Genomic DNA, 17,500 nt, shown 5'->3' with positions numbered 1-17,500 from the left:
GCCCCGCCCCCTGCTGTCCCGCCCCCTGCTGTCCCGCCCCTGCTGCCCCGCCCCCTGCTGCCCCGCCTCCTGCTGCCCCGTCCCGCCCCCTGCTGCCCCGCCCCCTGCTGTCCCGCCCCGCCCCCTGCTGTCCCGCCCCGCCCCCTGCTGTCCCGGCTCATTGGACCTCATGTCTTATGTGTACACAACGAATACAGCGTTGTTGCCTAACCACCATTAACCACATTTAATCGCAATAAGCTCAGTGTTTTGTTACTTTCGATAATAAGCAAGGTGTAATCTTTCAAATTCTGTCTATTTGATCACGAAATTCAAACATTAAATGTCGTTTTGGCGCTCTTTGATGTGGCGTGACAGATCACTGTACTCGCTCCTCATTTAAAGCGGCAGCGCGGAGCGCGAGTAAACGCGATTCTCTTCCTCAGTTACAGAATAAACATGAATGGACACCTGAAGGTATGTTGAAAGATACAGTATACTTACTGAAAGGCATCATAACTCGTGTAATCGCTCAGTCAGTGTTTCAACAGCGGAAATACGTCAATAAAACGCTTAGTTTTTCACATAGCTTTATTTACCTCAGGCAAGTCATTCAGTGTCCACAGCTTGTTGGTTTGCTAAGGAAATGAACTCTTTCACTAAATAAATGCACTATATTAGCCTATATATTATATTTTACTTAACCTGTTAATGACATCTTGATTATTTAATGAATGTTTAAAATATCTGTCATGAAAATGACAGCAACTGTGTAAATGATTATATTTCAATAATAAATTAGAGTAAAAACATGTTAATGTAAAAACTGCCTTATGTGCAGTTTACATGTTTTCATACAATTTGTTACTTGAGTGTTGATTATTATTATTATTATTATTATTATTATTATATCTAAAAATAAATAGCAACTGAATTTAGGCTAAAAGTCTAGGCTCTGTTGTTAAGCTTTAATGTTATAGTAATGTGCAAGTAAGGGCTCCTATATAGTTTACAGCATTAGCAGATCATTTTTTTTATCCTTGCGAAACGTTTACTTGTAATTGAATTAATTTAAAGACAAGGACACAATTTGTTAATTAAAGCACTGTTTTAAAAAAAAAAGCAATTTTAGCTTTCTAAACCCCCCACCCCACCTAAATGAACCGAACCGAGACGTCAAAATCGTGGGACGTACCAAACCGTCAGTTTTGTGTATCGTTACACCCCTAGATTAAACTGATGACTGTGTGTTGTGTGTGTTTGTACCTTTTTGATGCGTTTGCAGGAACACTTGATCTTCACTCTCTGACTGCAGCTCTGATCACATTCACCCGCGTGACACTGCAACTTACAGCGATGCCCACAGCGCAACTACACACACACACACACACACAAATGAGCATCTGCACCAAAACTACACACACTGTAGCTTACAGTGATGCCCACACCACAACTAAACACTCCCCGACTCACTGACTCAATAACTGACTGAAACACTCACCGACTCGCTCACTCACTCACCGACTCAAACACTCACGACTCAAACACTCACGACTCAATCACTCAATCACTCACTCACCGACTCACTCACGACTCAAACACTCACGACTCAAACACTTAACACTCACGACTCAAACACTCACGACTCAAACACTCACGACTCAAACACTCACGACTCAAACACTCACGACTCAAACACTCACTCACCTGTTTGGGACACTGGTTCTGGCAGGAGGTCAGCAGCTGTTTGCTCTGTTTATCAGCAGTTGTGAACTTCCTACAAAACATCCACACACTCATCACTGCACACATTAAAAAAGCAATATTATTGAGAAGAAACTCCCACTGACAGACCCGTGTGCGTGTGTGTATCGTCATGACTGAGGCGTGTCACTCACACACACTCGATGTACAGGTTAGAGATCCTGCAGTGGCAGCGCTGGCGCACCATCAGCACACAGGGCGGGCAGTTGCCATGGTGACAGGGAAGGGCACAGGGGTGGGGGCAGCCCGAGGGGCGGGGCTTAGAACACCCCTCCTCACACTGCACACACTCCGGACCGGCCTACACACACACACACACACACACACACACACACACACACGATGAAACCAGCTCATCCTGATGACAGAGCCCATGGCATCAGAGTCAGAGAGTCATGTGACCTAGCTTAGCTTTATCATGTGACCTAACTTAGCTTTATCTTGTGACCTACCTTAGCGTTATCTGACTCTGAGGTCACATGATGGCACTCTAAACTGCAGGTGTGGTTCCCACACGCTAGACTCCGCCCACATGGCCGACCACAGGAGAACGGCCCTCGAGCGTGACACGGGACCGGACTCACCTGCAACACACACACACACAACATGATTCCGACTCCAGACCTCCTGCAGATGTTAATTATCCAAACGATCAAAGTCTTGCGTCATGATACGAGTCATTTAATGTGTGTGTGAGAGAGTGTGTGTGTGTGTTTGTTTGTGTGTGTGTGTATGTGTGTGTGTGTGTGTGAATGAGTGAGTGAGTGTGTGTGTGAGTGAGTATGTGCGCTTGTGTTTGTTTTTGTATGTGTGTGTGTTTTTGTATGCCTGTATGTGTGAGAGTTGTGTGTGAGTGTGTGTGTGTGTGTGAGAGTTGTGTGTGAGTGAGAGAGTGTTTTTGTATGTGTGTGTGTGATTGAGTGTGGGCTTGTGTGTGTTGTTGTATGTGAGTGTGTGTGTGTGTGTGTGTGTGTGTGTGTGTGTGTGTGTGTGTTTTTATATGTGTGTGCGTGTGAGTGTGTGCGTGTGTGTTTTTGTATGTGTGTGTGTGTGTGTGTGTGAGAGAGTGAGAGAGTGTGTGTGTGTTTACCTCATGTTTTCCCAGACAGGCTCTGTAGAGAAACACAAAACACAAGATGTTTTCATTTACACTCCTGATCCAGCAGCAGGACACACAATGACATCATCTATTGTAGTTGGACTAACTTAAAAGACACACTCAAACACACACACACACACATATAATTACTGTAAATCACCATTTTAAAGAATGTTTGAATTACACACATAAATACACACACTCTTTGGCTGCGATGGACCCGAGTGTGTTAGCCATATGTGCTCAAATCCCTACAACACACACATGCTTTCCCAGCGTTCCTACAAACACAGCAGTGAAGCCTGCAGTGAGTGTGTGTGTGTGTGTGTGTGTGTGTTCCTCACGTCGGTATGGGCACCAGGCAGGGCGGACACGGAAGAGCCATTTGCACAAACGCAGGAGTCGAGGGCTTCTCCCACGGACCCGCCAGCAGAGTCTGAAACACACACACACACACACACACACACACACACACACACCAGATTCAGCCGTGAGATTCGACAGTTCTAGAAACAAGAACAAAAACTGAAATACAAGTAGACAAAATCCTTTAATTCTTTCCCAGTGAGGTTCTCTCCTGGTTAAATAAAGGTTAAATAAAATAAATGTAAAAAATGAACACCCGCTAACTGCAGGTGAAAATCAGCAGTGGCGGGAAACGCTGTCGATCTCGAGCCAATGTGGCGTGTTCATTATGTTTACTCACTTTGCTGGAGAAGTTTGTGTAAAAAATACTCGAGAGTCATCATGATATATTAAATACAGCGTATTACACAGAATCTGCTCATATCTGCTTACTTGAACACACACGTCACTACACAACTAATAACGGCACGCTTGTTCATTTATATTGAAGCAATAGCGAAGATTAAAAGCATTTGGTGAACAGAAAACACATTGTTATTTTCCAGCATCCTACATGTTTTTTCTGATGTTCTCTATACTGTATTAATCTGTACAACTAAAACACATATTTGGTGAAAAGGATGAAAGAGGAAGAGAGGAGATGCTGGATGACAGGATTTAGTTTGAATAAGAAATGAATGTATGAAATCCAAATGTTATAATATATATATATATATACACACACAAGTTGTGAAGTAGTTAATCTGGTTCTTTTCTTATCTTTTTTGGCTAGTCGAAGTTCTGAATGGCTGGTAACTTAAAAATCTAGTTGCCAAATTGCCCGGTGAGTGAAAAAGCTATTTCAAACCCTGATTATTATCTAACGCTGTAAAGAGTATGAGAATAGAAAAACGTGCCCAACCTATTTTGGTACAGAAGCGCTAAACCCCTTCAGGTGCGTTTGCCCGTGTGTGTGTGTGTTATCTCAGAATAAACCCTTTCAGGCTGCTGAAGACCTGGTCCTGATCACCCTGTCGGGTTTATTCTGAGATAACAACCGGCTGTATGTACATTGTCACTTATGTAACAGTACAGAGTTTGAAAATTGAAAAACGGTTATCTTGTCCAACCTATTCTGGCCCCGAAGCGCTTTAGGCAGTGTTGTGTGAGACGAGTGTGTATATTAGTTGAAGCTCGTACCCGGTCCGCAGCTTTGACCAGCACCTGGTCGTGGCACGGGGTCGGGCACAGGTGGGCACAGCCGGGTATGGGGCGCCGGCAGGGCAGCGCACAGGGAGGACATGGCCCCGCGTGACACCGGTGCTCCTGCAGGGACCCGTGATGGCACAGCGCAGGCTTTCTACACAACAACATCATCAGCTGACAGGGGCGTAACCATATATCATGTCACAATATATCACTATAGAAAAAAAGCAACAATATGTATTGTGGATAGTTCACCCAAAATAAGTGTGAGAAAAAAGTTTTCAGAGTTTCAGTGTCAGTACTACATTAAACTACTATATATAATGTTAAATATAATGTATAGTAATGCAATGGGGGAATATTTGTGGGTCCTGATAATGCCAAATGTCTTATTACCAGTAAAAAGTGGCCTACATTATTTTAAATATATATGTCAGTGACAGAGTGCATATGTGTGTGAGTGTGTGTGTGCATGTGTGTGTACCTGCACAGCTCCTTACAGCGCGGCGGTTTCGTGCTTCTCTCTCGCCCACACGGCACAGAGATCACCGTAGAGCCGCAGTCACACCGGACCTCCACCATCTCAGGGCACGGGTAACAGCTGCCTGAGACACACACACACACTGGCTGTGTTAACATACAAACAAATAATCCGTTAGTCGTCGGATTGACGTCTCAATCGAACTGAAAAGCCTTCATGTAAACGCCTTAATCGACCCGACTGAGCTCAATCCCAATGACATTTCGATCAGATTGAAAGAGGTGGTTTATTCAAACAGTGGGAAACTCTGTATATTCGTGAGCGCATGTCAAAACATCTATTCCGATGTGAAGCTTGTGACACATAAACACATATCAACCCGATCACATGTTCAGTGTTCATGTAAACACTACGCTCAGATTCATCAATCGGAGTGAATTCAGTCCGACTGAAACACAAGTTGTGCATGTAAACGTAGCCAGTGATTCATTTCTCAAATCTTTTCCAGCTCTTCTCATTATTATTTGCATTGATCGGACGGGATCTGTGTTCAGTGGAGGCTCAACTTTTGTTTTGTGAAGACATGAAGACATGAAGTGGGAGGTTTACTGACATCGCCTGTGAGAAATCAGGCTTTACGAAGAGACGCTTGATGAATTCAGGCCAGCCTCGAAACACTATTCCAGCAGTCGCACACACTCTCGCCGCCTGACATTTGGATATCAAACCCACAGGCTGAGATAACAGGCATTTGCCGGATAACATTGTTGTTTCAGACACATTTGCATTTGGCACATAGCAGGTGAATGAGAGCCAGGCATCAGTGAAGAATTCATGGGTGTGAGATAACCTCTATACTCCATTACCTTTCCCACAATCACACACTTCTGTTCTGAGGAAAGGTCAGTTTATTCATGTAGTTGAACTGGACTGTAACTGGCTGATAACCAGCAGACGGGAAGCGAAACGCTCATACGGGGAAACGCTCCTACGGGAAACGCTCCTACGGGAAACGCTCATGCGGGGAAACGCTCCTACGGGAAACGCTCCTACGGGGAAACGCTCCTACGGGGAAACGCTCCTACGGGAAACGCTCCTACGGGAAACGCTCCTACGGGGAAACGCTCCTACGGGAAACGCTCATGCGGGGAAACGCTCCTACGGGGAAACGCTCCTACGGGGAAACGCTCATGCGGGGAAACGCTCCTACGGGAAACGCTCCTACGGGGAAACGCTCCTACGGGGAAACGCTCCTACGGGAAACGCTCCTACGGGAAACGCTCCTACGGGGAAACGCTCCTACGGGAAACGCTCCTACGGGAAACGCTCCTACGGGGAAACGCTCCTACGGGGAAACGCTCCTACGGGAAACGCTCATGCGGGGAAACGCTCCTACGGGGAAACATTCCTACGGGAAACGCTCATGCGGGGAAACGCTCCTACGGGGAAACGCTCCTACGGGAAACGCTCATGCGGGGAAACGCTCCTACGGGGAAACATTCCTACGGGAAACGCTCATGCGGGGAAACGCTCCTACGGGAAACGCTCATGCGGGGAAACGCTCCTACGGGGAAACATTCCTACGGGGAAACATTCCTACGGGAAACGCTCATGCGGGGAAACGCTCCTACGGGGAAACGCTCCTACGGGGAAACGCTCCTACGGGAAACGCTCCTACGGGGAAACGCTCCTACGGGGAAACGCTCCTACGGGAAACGCTCCTACGGGGAAACGCTCCTACGGGGAAACGCTCCTACGGGGGAAACGCTCCTACGGGAAACGCTCCTACGGGGAAACGCTCCTACGGGAAACGCTCCTACGGGAAACGCTCCTACGGGGAAACGCTCCTACGGAAAACGCTCCTACCGGGAAACGCTCCTACGGGAGACGCTCCTACGGGGAAACGCTCCTACGGGGAAACGCTCCCTACTGGGAAATGCTCCTATGGGAAACGCTCCTACTGGGAAATGCTCATACGGGAAACGCGGGGAAACGCTGCTACAGGGAAACGCTCATAACTCTCCACGTTAGCCCCTCGACTGGGCGAGAACTGTACGAACAGGGTCATGAGTGCCAATGATGCTGTTTGATGCCAAGTGTGTGTAAAGGTCTGTGTGTGTTCATGAATGTGTGTGTAAGTGTTCACCTTGGTGGCACACAGACGGACATCTGTGGTTCCTGCAGCCCAGCATTCGCCCGCAGCTCATGTCACACGCCGGGCAGTTTCCCGCACAACACTGGAAACACACACACACGCTTTCAGCCACACAGAGGTGTGTGAGGCACAAGTGGCACTGGTGTGAGTGAGAGGCACTTGTGTGTGTCAAAACGATCTGAGTGGAATGTGTGTGTGAGTGTTACACAAACCTTTCTCTTGCACTGGTGTCGGCTGCAGGTCCGAGTCTTGTTGCACTTGGACTCACAGAGATATTCTTTATGACAGGGCAAGAGTTTGGTGTAGCGGCCACAGCGACACGTCTTCTCCACCTCCTGCACACACACACACACACACACACACACACACACACACACACACACATACACATGTTAAGGCCCCTCTAATCAGTAGCACTGAGCTTTGATTCTGGGAAACTGTCGTTAAATTCCCATCAGTGTGAATGGAAACCGGGGCTGGAATGCCAGGAATTCCATCCCGTTATCAGAGTCTATTAACATTACCGGGATCGGCCCTGGAAACACTTTAATGTTTCGACAGAGAGGAGGAGGAGGAGAAGGAGGAGAAGGTGTTAATACACCTAATAATAGCAGAGGACTATAATTTGCATTAGTTTACAAGACAATAACACACAAATGAAAGCTGTATCTTCCTGATAATCTCTTTAAATGTCACATTATGATCACAACCTTCACTCTCTCTGTTACTCTGAGGTATAATGCACAGGATTCCCACACCTCGTTACTCTCTGTTACTCTGAGGTATAATGCACAGGATTCCCACACCTCGTTACTCTCTGTTGCTCTGAGGTATAATGCACAGGGTTCTCACACCTCGTTACTCTCTGTTACTCTGAGGTATAATGCACAGGGTTCCCACACCTCATTACTCTCTGTTGTTCTGAGGTATAATGCACAGGGTTCCCACACCTCGTTACTCTCTGTTACTCTGAGGTATAATGCACAGGGTTCCCACACCTCGTTACTCTCTGTTACTCTGAGGTATAATGCACAGGGTTCTCACACCTCGTTACTCTCTGTTACTCTGAGGTATAATGCACAGGGTTCCCACACCTCGTTACTCTCTGTTGCTCTGAGGTATAATGCACAGGGTTCTCACACCTCGTTACTCTCTGTTACTCTGAGGTATAATGCACAGGGTTCCCACACCTCGTTACTCTCTGTTACTCTGAGGTATAATGCACAGGGTTCTCACACCTCGTTACTCCCTGTTGCTCTGAGGTATAATGCACAGGGTTCCCACACCTCGTTACTCCCTGTTGCTCTGAGGTATAATGCACAGGGTTCCCACACCTCGTTACTCTCTGTTGCTCTGAGGTATAATGCACAGGGTTCCCACACTTCGTTACTCTCTGTTACTCTGAGGTATAATGCACAGGATTCCCACACCTCGTTACTCTCTGTTGCTCTGAGGTATAATGCACAGGGTTCTCACACCTCGTTACTCTCTGTTACTCTGAGGTATAATGCACAGGGTTCTCACACCTCGTTACTCCCTGTTGCTCTGAGGTATAATGCACAGGGTTCCCACACCTCGTTACTCCCTGTTGCTCTGAGGTATAATGCACAGGGTTCCCACACCTCGTTACTCTCTGTTGCTCTGAGGTATAATGCACAGGGTTCCCACACCTCGTTACTCCCTGTTGCTCTGAGGTATAATGCACAGGGTTCCCACACCTCGTTACTCCCTGTTGCTCTGAGGTATAATGCACAGGGTTCCCACACCTCGTTACTCTCTGTTGCTCTGAGGTATAATGCACAGGGTTCCCACACCTCGTTACTCTTTGTTGCTCTGAGGTATAATGCACAGGGTTCCCACACCTCGTTACTCTCTGTTACTCTGAGGTATAATGCACAGGGTTCTCACACCTCGTTACTCCCTGTTGCTCTGAGGTATAATGCACAGGGTTCCCACACCTCGTTACTCCCTGTTGCTCTGAGGTATAATGCACAGGGTTCCCACACCTCGTTACTCCCTGTTGCTCTGAGGTATAATGCACAGGGTTCCCACACCTCGTTACTCTCTGTTGCTCTGAGGTATAATGCACAGGGTTCTCACACCTCGTTACTCTCTGTTGCTCTGAGGTATAATGCACAGGGTTCCCACACCTCGTTACTCTTTGTTGCTCTGAGGTATAATGCACAGGGTTCCCACACCTCGTTACTCTCTGTTACTCTGAGGTATAATGCACAGGGTTCTCACACCTCGTTACTCTCTGTTACTCTGAGGTATAATGCACAGGGTTCTCACACCTCGTTACTCTCTGTTACTCTGAGGTATAATGCACAGGGTTCCCACACCTCGTTACTCTCTGTTGCTCTGAGGTATAATGCACAGGGTTCTCACACCTCGTTACTCTCTGTTACTCTGAGGTATAATGCACAGGGTTCCCACACCTCGTTACTCTCTGTTACTCTGAGGTATAATGCACAGGGTTCTCACACCTCGTTACTCTCTGTTGCTCTGAGGTATAATGCACAGGGTTCTCACACCTCGTTACTCTCTGTTACTCTGAGGTATAATGCAGAGGGTTCTCACACCTCGTTACTCTCTGTTACTCTGAGGTATAATGCACAGGGTTCCCACACCTCGTTACTCTGAGGTATAATGCACAGGGTTCCCACACCTCGTTACTCTGAGGTATAATGCACAGGGTTCCCACACCTCGTTACTCTCTGTTGCTCTGAGGTATAATGCACAGGGTTCTCACACCTCGTTACTCTCTGTTACTCTGAGGTATAATGCACAGGGTTCCCACACCTCGTTACTCTCTGTTACTCTGAGGTATAATGCACAGGGTTCTCACACCTCGTTACTCTCTGTTGCTCTGAGGTATAATGCACAGGGTTCTCACACCTCGTTACTCTCTGTTACTCTGAGGTATAATGCACAGGGTTCTCACACCTCGTTACTCTCTGTTACTCTGAGGTATAATGCACAGGGTTCCCACACCTCGTTACTCTGAGATATAATGCACAGGGTTCCCACAACTCGTTACTCTCTGTTACTCTGAGGTATAATGCACAGGGTTCCCACAACTCGTTACTCTCTGTTACTCTGAGGTATAATGCACAGGGTTCCCACACCTCGTTACTCTGAGGTATAATGCACAGGGTTCCCACACCTCGTTACTCTCTGTTGCTCTGAGGTATAATGCACAGGGTTCCCACAGCTCGTTACTCTCTGTTGCTCTGAGGTATAATGCACAGGGTTCCCACACCTCGTTACTCTGAGGTATAATGCACAGGGTTCCCACACCTCGTTACTCTGAGATATAATGCACAGGGTTCCCACAACTCGTTACTCTGAGGCATAATGCACAGGGTTCACACACCTCGTTACTCTCTGTTGCTCTGAGATATAATGCACAGGGTTCCCACACCTCGTTACTCTCTGTTGCTCTGAGGTATAATGCACAGGGTTCCCACACCTCGTTACTCTGAGGTATAATGCACAGGGTTCCCACACCTCGTTACTCTGAGGTATAATGCACAGGGTTCCCACACCTCATTACTCTCTGTTGCTCTGAGATATAATGCACAGGGTTCTCACACCTCGTTACTCTGAGGTATAATGCACAGGGTTCCCACACCTCGTTACTCTCTGTTGCTCTGAGGTATAATGCACAGGGTTCCCACACCTCGTTACTCTCTGTTGCTCTGAGGTATAATGCACAGGGTTCCCACACCTCGTTACTCTGAGGTATAATGCACAGGGTTCCCACACCTCGTTACTCTCTGTTGCTCTGAGGTATAATGCACAGGGTTCCCACACCTCGTTACTCTCTGTTGCTCTGAGGTATAATTAGGGCTGGGTACCGAGTTCGATACTTTTTAGGTACCGACCGAATTGCCTCGATACTATCGAGTATCGAAAAATGACTTGTTTTTCGGTACCAGATTTCGATACCTAAGGGGTTTACTCGTCAATGTCAGTGCTCAAACAAATACATATGAAATGCACAACGACACGCCTAAAGTCGCTCACGCACATACACGCACACGACTACACACACGACTGACACGAGACGCGCGGATCTCTCTGCGCACATACATATGAGACGCGCGCGCGCACACAAACTGTCCACGCACATTCTCATATGAGACGCGAGCACACACACACACAAACTCGCGCACATACTCAATAAGACGCGAGCACACACACTCACAATACCCTAAAGATGTGGAAAAGTCGATCAAAAGTGTGGCTACATTTCTCCAGGCTCGATGCCAACAGCGCGCGATGCAGTATTTGCGGTAAAATAATTGCTGCAAAGACCGGTACCGCGACAGATATGATGAAGCACTTGACAGTGCACGGAGTAAACATAAGAGCAGAAAGTTGCTCCGTCTTTGACTGGTAAATGAAGAGATACCTTGTTGATCACTCTGACAGTGCTTATTTTGCCATTTACTGAATGTACACTGCCGTTCAAAAATGTGTTGGTCAGAATTTTTCTTCAGTAAGGATGCATTAAAGTGATCAAAAATGACCTTAAAACATGTGTAATGTTACAAAAGATTTCTGTTTCAAATAAATGCTGTTCTTTTGAAATTTATATTCATCAAATAATCATGAAAAAATGTATCATAGTTTCCAAAAACTGTTTTCATATTTCTGAAGGATCATGTGACACTGAAGTAATGATTTTGAAAATTCAGCTTTGACAACACAGGAAAAAATTACATTTTGAAATATATTCAAATAAGATTTTAAATTGTAATACTATTCCACAATATTACAAGTTTTACTGTATTTTTTTTTTAACAAATTCAGCTTTGGTGAGCATGAGCTCTTTATAAAAAAATATTTTGTTCCTTATGTATATGTATAAGGAATATTTTGTTCCTTTGTGCTTTTTTTTGTTCCTTTGTTCACTAACTAAGGAGCATGAGTCAAACTGAAAAAATAAAACCAAAGTTTTTCTGAGGTAATGTGTTATGTAATCTTGTTAAAATGGATTAAAAAAAAAAATTGGTATCGAAAAAAGTATCGTTCAAGAACCGGTATCGAAATCAAGGTATCGGTATCGGTATTGGTATCGAAATTTTTTGAACGATACCCAGCCCTAGGTATAATGCACAGGGTTCCCACACCTCGTTACTCTGAGACATAATGCACAGGGTTCACACACCTCGTTACTCTCTGTTACTCTGAGGTATAATGCACAGGGTTCCCACACCTCGTTACTCTCTGTTGCTCTGAGGTATAATGCACAGGGTTCCCACACCTCGTTACTCTCTGTTGCTCTGAGGTATAATGCACAGGGTTCCCACACCTCGTTACTCTGAGGCATAATGCACAGGGTTCCCACACCTCATTACTCTCTGTTGCTCTGAGGTATAATGCACAGGGTTCCCACACCTCGTTACTCTGAGGCATAATGCACAGGGTTCCCACACCTCGTTACTCTGAGGCATAATGCACAGGGTTCACACACCTCGTTACTCTCTGTTACTCTGAGGTATAATGCACAGGGTTCCCACACCTCGTTACTCTCTGTTGCTCTGAGGTATAATGCACAGGGTTCCCACACCTCGTTACTCTGTTACTCTGAGGTATAATGCACAGGGTTCTCACACCTCGTTACTCTCTGTTGCTCTGAGGTATAATGCACAGGGTTCTCACACCTCGTTACTCTCTGTTGCTCTGAGGTATAATGCACAGGGTTCCCACACCTCGTTACTCTCTGTTACTCTGAGGTATAATGCACAGGGTTCCCACACCTCGTTACTCTCTGTTACTCTGAGGTATAATGCACAGGGTTCACACACCTCGTTACTCTCTGTTACTCTGAGGTATAATGCACAGGGTTCACACACCTCGTTACTCTCTGTTACTCTGAGGTATAATGCACAGGGTTCTCACACCTCGTTACTCTCTGTTGCTCTGAGGTATAATGCACAGGGTTCCCACACCTCGTTACTCTCTGTTACTCTGAGGTATAATGCACAGGGTTCACACACCTCGTTACTCTCTGTTGCTCTGAGATATAATGCACAGGGTTCTCACACCTCGTTACTCTGAGGTATAATGCACAGGGTTCCCACACCTCGTTACTCTCTGTTACTCTGAGGTATAATGCACAGGGTTCCCACACCTCGTTACTCTCTGTTGCTCTGAGGTATAATGCACAGGGTTCCCACACCTCGTTACTCTCTGTTACTCTGAGGTATAATGCACAGGGTTCCCACACCTCGTTACTCTCTGTTACTCTGAGGTATAATGCACAGGGTTCCCACACCTCGTTACTCTCTGTTGCTCTGAGATATAATGCACAGGGTTCTCACACCTCGTTACTCTGAGGTATAATGCACAGGGTTCCCACACCTCGTTACTCTCTGTTACTCTGAGGTATAATGCACAGGGTTCCCACACCTCGTTACTCTCTGTTGCTCTGAGGTATAATGCACAGGGTTCCCACACCTCGTTACTCTCTGTTACTCTGAGGTATAATGCACAGGGTTCCCACACCTCGTTACTCTCTGTTGCTCTGAGATATAATGCACAGGGTTCCCACACCTCGTTACTCTCTGTTGCTCTGAGGTATAATGCACAGGGTTCCCACACCTCGTTACTCTCTGTTGCTCTGAGGTATAATGCACAGGGTTCTCACACCTCGTTACTCTCTGTTACTCTGAGGTATAATGCACAGGGTTCTCACACCTCGTTACTCTGAGGTATAATGCACAGGGTTCCCACACCTCGTTACTCTCTGTTACTCTGAGGTATAATGCACAGGGTTCCCACACCTCGTTACTCTCTGTTGCTCTGAGATATAATGCACAGGGTTCTCACACCTCGTTACTCTGAGGTATAATGCACAGGGTTCCCACACCTCGTTACTCTCTGTTACTCTGAGGTATAATGCACAGGGTTCCCACACCTCGTTACTCTCTGTTGCTCTGAGGTATAATGCACAGGGTTCCCACACCTCGTTACTCTCTGTTACTCTGAGGTATAATGCACAGGGTTCCCACACCTCGTTACTCTCTGTTGCTCTGAGATATAATGCACAGGGTTCCCACACCTCGTTACTCTCTGTTGCTCTGAGGTATAATGCACAGGGTTCCCACACCTCGTTACTCTCTGTTGCTCTGAGGTATAATGCACAGGGTTCTCACACCTCGTTACTCTCTGTTACTCTGAGGTATAATGCACAGGGTTCTCACACCTCGTTACTCTGAGGTATAATGCACAGGGTTCCCACACCTCGTTACTCTCTGTTGCTCTGAGGTATAATGCACAGGGTTCTCACACCTCGTTACTCTGAGGTATAATGCACAGGGTTCCCACACCTCGTTACTCTCTGTTGCTCTGAGGTATAATGCACAGGGTTCCCACACCTCGTTACTCTCTGTTGCTCTGAGATATAATGCACAGGGTTCTCACACCTCGTTACTCTGAGGTATAATGCACAGGGTTCCCACACCTCGTTACTCTCTGTTGCTCTGAGGTATAATGCACAGGGTTCCCACACCTCGTTACTCTCTGTTGCTCTGAGGTATAATGCACAGGGTTCCCACACCTCGTTACTCTCTGTTACTCTGAGGTATAATGCACAGGGTTCCCACACCTCGTTACTCTCTGTTGCTCTGAGGTATAATGCACAGGGTTCCCACACCTCGTTACTCTCTGTTGCTCTGAGGTATAATGCACAGGGTTCCCACACCTCGTTACTCTCTGTTGCTCTGAGGTATAATGCACAGGGTTCCCACACCTCGGCTAACTTCACATTTAAGGACCTTTCAAGGACTTTCCAGGTCTAATACCCTCAAATTCAAGGACTTAATGTGGGGACACATTTCAAGTGAGAGCAAGGTTTCAGAAAACTTCTAAAAAACTTTCCAGGGCCTTGAATTTTTTTTTCAGATTCACAAACTTTCAAGGATTTCAAGGACCCGTGGGAACCCATAATGCACTTTGATCACAACCTTCAAGAACGGGTTAAACACTCTGGATAAACGCATCTGCTAAATGACTAAATGCACATGAGACCATACAGTATTTATGGGATTGAATGAAAGCACAGAACACAGAATGAACGAAATCACTCAGACTTGTACAGTTATTAATATGGGTGTAACGATATGTGCTTATATAGAGTAATTGCGATATCAAAATGTAACGATATGTATCGTTGATGTAAACAACATGATTTGTGGTATAGTTAGTTTTACCCAAGGCTCAGCTTACTGTATTTATAAGGTATAATTCACCCAAAAATGTAAATTCTGTCATTAATTACTCACCGTCATGTTCTTTCAAACCTAAGATTTTAGTTCAACATTCAAACACAAATGAAGACATTTTTATAAAACCTGACAGATTTCTGTCCCTCCATTTAAAGTCCTCTAGAAATTAAAAGAACCCAAAAAATCATACAAATGACATGTGAGTGTGTGTGTGTGTGTGTGTGTGTGTGAGTGTGAGTGTGAGTGTGTGTCGTACCTGTCGGCAGGTCTCACAGGCTCCTCTGTGGCAGCGCATTGAGCATGTGTGTAGACCACAGTCCAGTCTCTTCCCACAGGTGTCTCCACAGGTGGGCACATCGACCGTACACGGCAACACACTCTCTGAACACACACACACACACAAACTTGTGTTGTTAATGCATTAACACATTCAGCTCCATTTTTACGTGAAGTAACTAAATAACAGGCTTTAGTGTAACTCTTAGGTTCAGTAGTTCAGTAGTGTGTGGAAGACACTGAATATTAACTTAGGCATAACAGATATTAATATTTCTCACACGGCATCAAAACAGAACAAATGTGCAATGATTCATTATTTAAACAACTTTCCCCACAATCATGGATTTCTCATGCAAAGTGATTTTAGTTTTTTTTTCCCTAAACACAAAAACAGAAAAAGTATAAAGATATGAAAAGTTAGAACAACACAACATCATAAGTCAGGTTGGGAATCGAAAATCGATTGCAATTCTGGAATCGAAAACTTATTACAAAATTTAAATCTCGATTCCTCTGATCGATTCCTTTGTGTGTATTTCAATATGACTTCAAATCATTCGAGTGAGAGACTCTGTTTTCTGTGTTCATGTGTATCAGTATATTGGATCCATGCAGCTCTTAAAGTGACAGCAGCCTAATATTCCTGCTCTATAATAACACTAATATTCCTGCTCTATAATAACACTAATATTCCCGCTCTATAATAACACTAATATTCCCGCTCTATAATAACACTAATATTCCCGCTCTATAATAACACTAATATTCCCGCTCTATAATAACACTAATATTCCCGCTCTATAATAACACTAATATTCCCGCTCTATAATAACACTAATATTCCCGCTCTATAATAACACTAATATTCCTAATATTCCTGCTCTATAATAACACTAATATTCCCGCTCTATAATAACACTAATATTCCCGCTCTATAATAACACTAATATTCCCGCTCTATAATAACACTAATATTCCCGCTCTATAATAACACTAATATTCCCGCTCTATAATAACACTAATATTCCCGCTCTATAATAACACTAATATTCCCGCTCTATAATAACACTAATATTCCCGCTCTATAATAACACAAATATTCCCGCTCTATAATAACACTAATATTACCGCTCTATAATAACACTAATATTCCTGCTCTATAATAACACTAATATTCCCGCTCTATAATAACACTAATATTCCTAATATTCCCGCTCTATAATAACACTAATATTCCCGCTCTATAATAACACTGATATTCCCGCTCTATAATAACACTGATATTCCCGCTCTATAATAACACTGATATTCCCGCTCTATAATAACACTGATATTCCCGCTCTATAATAACACTGATATTCCCGCTCTATAATAACACTGATATTCCCTCTCTATAATAACACTGATATTCCCGCTCTATAATAACACTGATATTCCCGCTCTATAATAACACTAATATTCCCGCTCTATAATAACACTAATATTCCCGCTCTATAATAACACTAATATTCCCGCTCTATAATAACACTAATATTCCCGCTCTATAATAACACTAATATTCCCGCTCTATAATAACACTAATATTCCCGCTCTATAATAACACTGATATTCCCGCTCTATAATAACACTGATATTCCCGCTCTATAATAACACTAATATTCCTAATATTCCCGCTCTATAATAACACTGATATTCCCGCTCTATAATAACACTGATATTCCCGCTCTATAATAACACTGATATTCCCGCTCTATAATAACACTAATATTCCCGCTCTACTAATATTCCCGCTCTATAATAACACTGATATTCCCGCTCTATAATAACACTGATATTCCCGCTCTATAATAACACTGATATTCCCGCTCTACTAATATTCCCGCTCTATAATAACACTGATATTCCCGCTCTATAATAACACTGATATTCCCGCTCTATAATAACACTGATATTCC

The 17,500-nt window shown here is 44.8% G+C and overlaps 1 protein-coding gene across 1 annotated transcript in view; it reads right to left on the bottom strand.

Moving 5' to 3' along the window:
- The window catches only part of nfxl1 (nuclear transcription factor, X-box binding-like 1), a 26,287-nt gene that overhangs the window by 3,119 nt on the left and 5,668 nt on the right, over window positions 1-17,500 (bottom strand). The window contains exons 9-19 of the mRNA XM_084428421.1: window positions 15,523-15,647; window positions 7,242-7,364; window positions 7,021-7,111; window positions 4,878-4,998; window positions 4,388-4,547; window positions 3,187-3,278; window positions 2,834-2,855; window positions 2,196-2,327; window positions 1,878-2,044; window positions 1,687-1,756; window positions 1,246-1,350 (exon numbers count right to left, since the gene is read on the bottom strand). Of these exons, the coding sequence (XP_084284547.1) occupies window positions 1,246-1,350; window positions 1,687-1,756; window positions 1,878-2,044; window positions 2,196-2,327; window positions 2,834-2,855; window positions 3,187-3,278; window positions 4,388-4,547; window positions 4,878-4,998; window positions 7,021-7,111; window positions 7,242-7,364; window positions 15,523-15,647 (1,208 nt within the window). The remainder of the gene's footprint in view (window positions 1-1,245; window positions 1,351-1,686; window positions 1,757-1,877; window positions 2,045-2,195; window positions 2,328-2,833; window positions 2,856-3,186; window positions 3,279-4,387; window positions 4,548-4,877; window positions 4,999-7,020; window positions 7,112-7,241; window positions 7,365-15,522; window positions 15,648-17,500) is intronic.

Source organism: Rutilus rutilus (assembly GCF_951802725.1).
Source record: "Rutilus rutilus genome assembly, chromosome: 13".
NCBI classification, from domain to species: Eukaryota; Metazoa; Chordata; class Actinopteri; order Cypriniformes; family Leuciscidae; genus Rutilus; species Rutilus rutilus.
The sequence above is the reverse complement of the archived record's forward strand: the minus strand, read 5'-3'. Positions and strand labels throughout refer to the sequence as shown.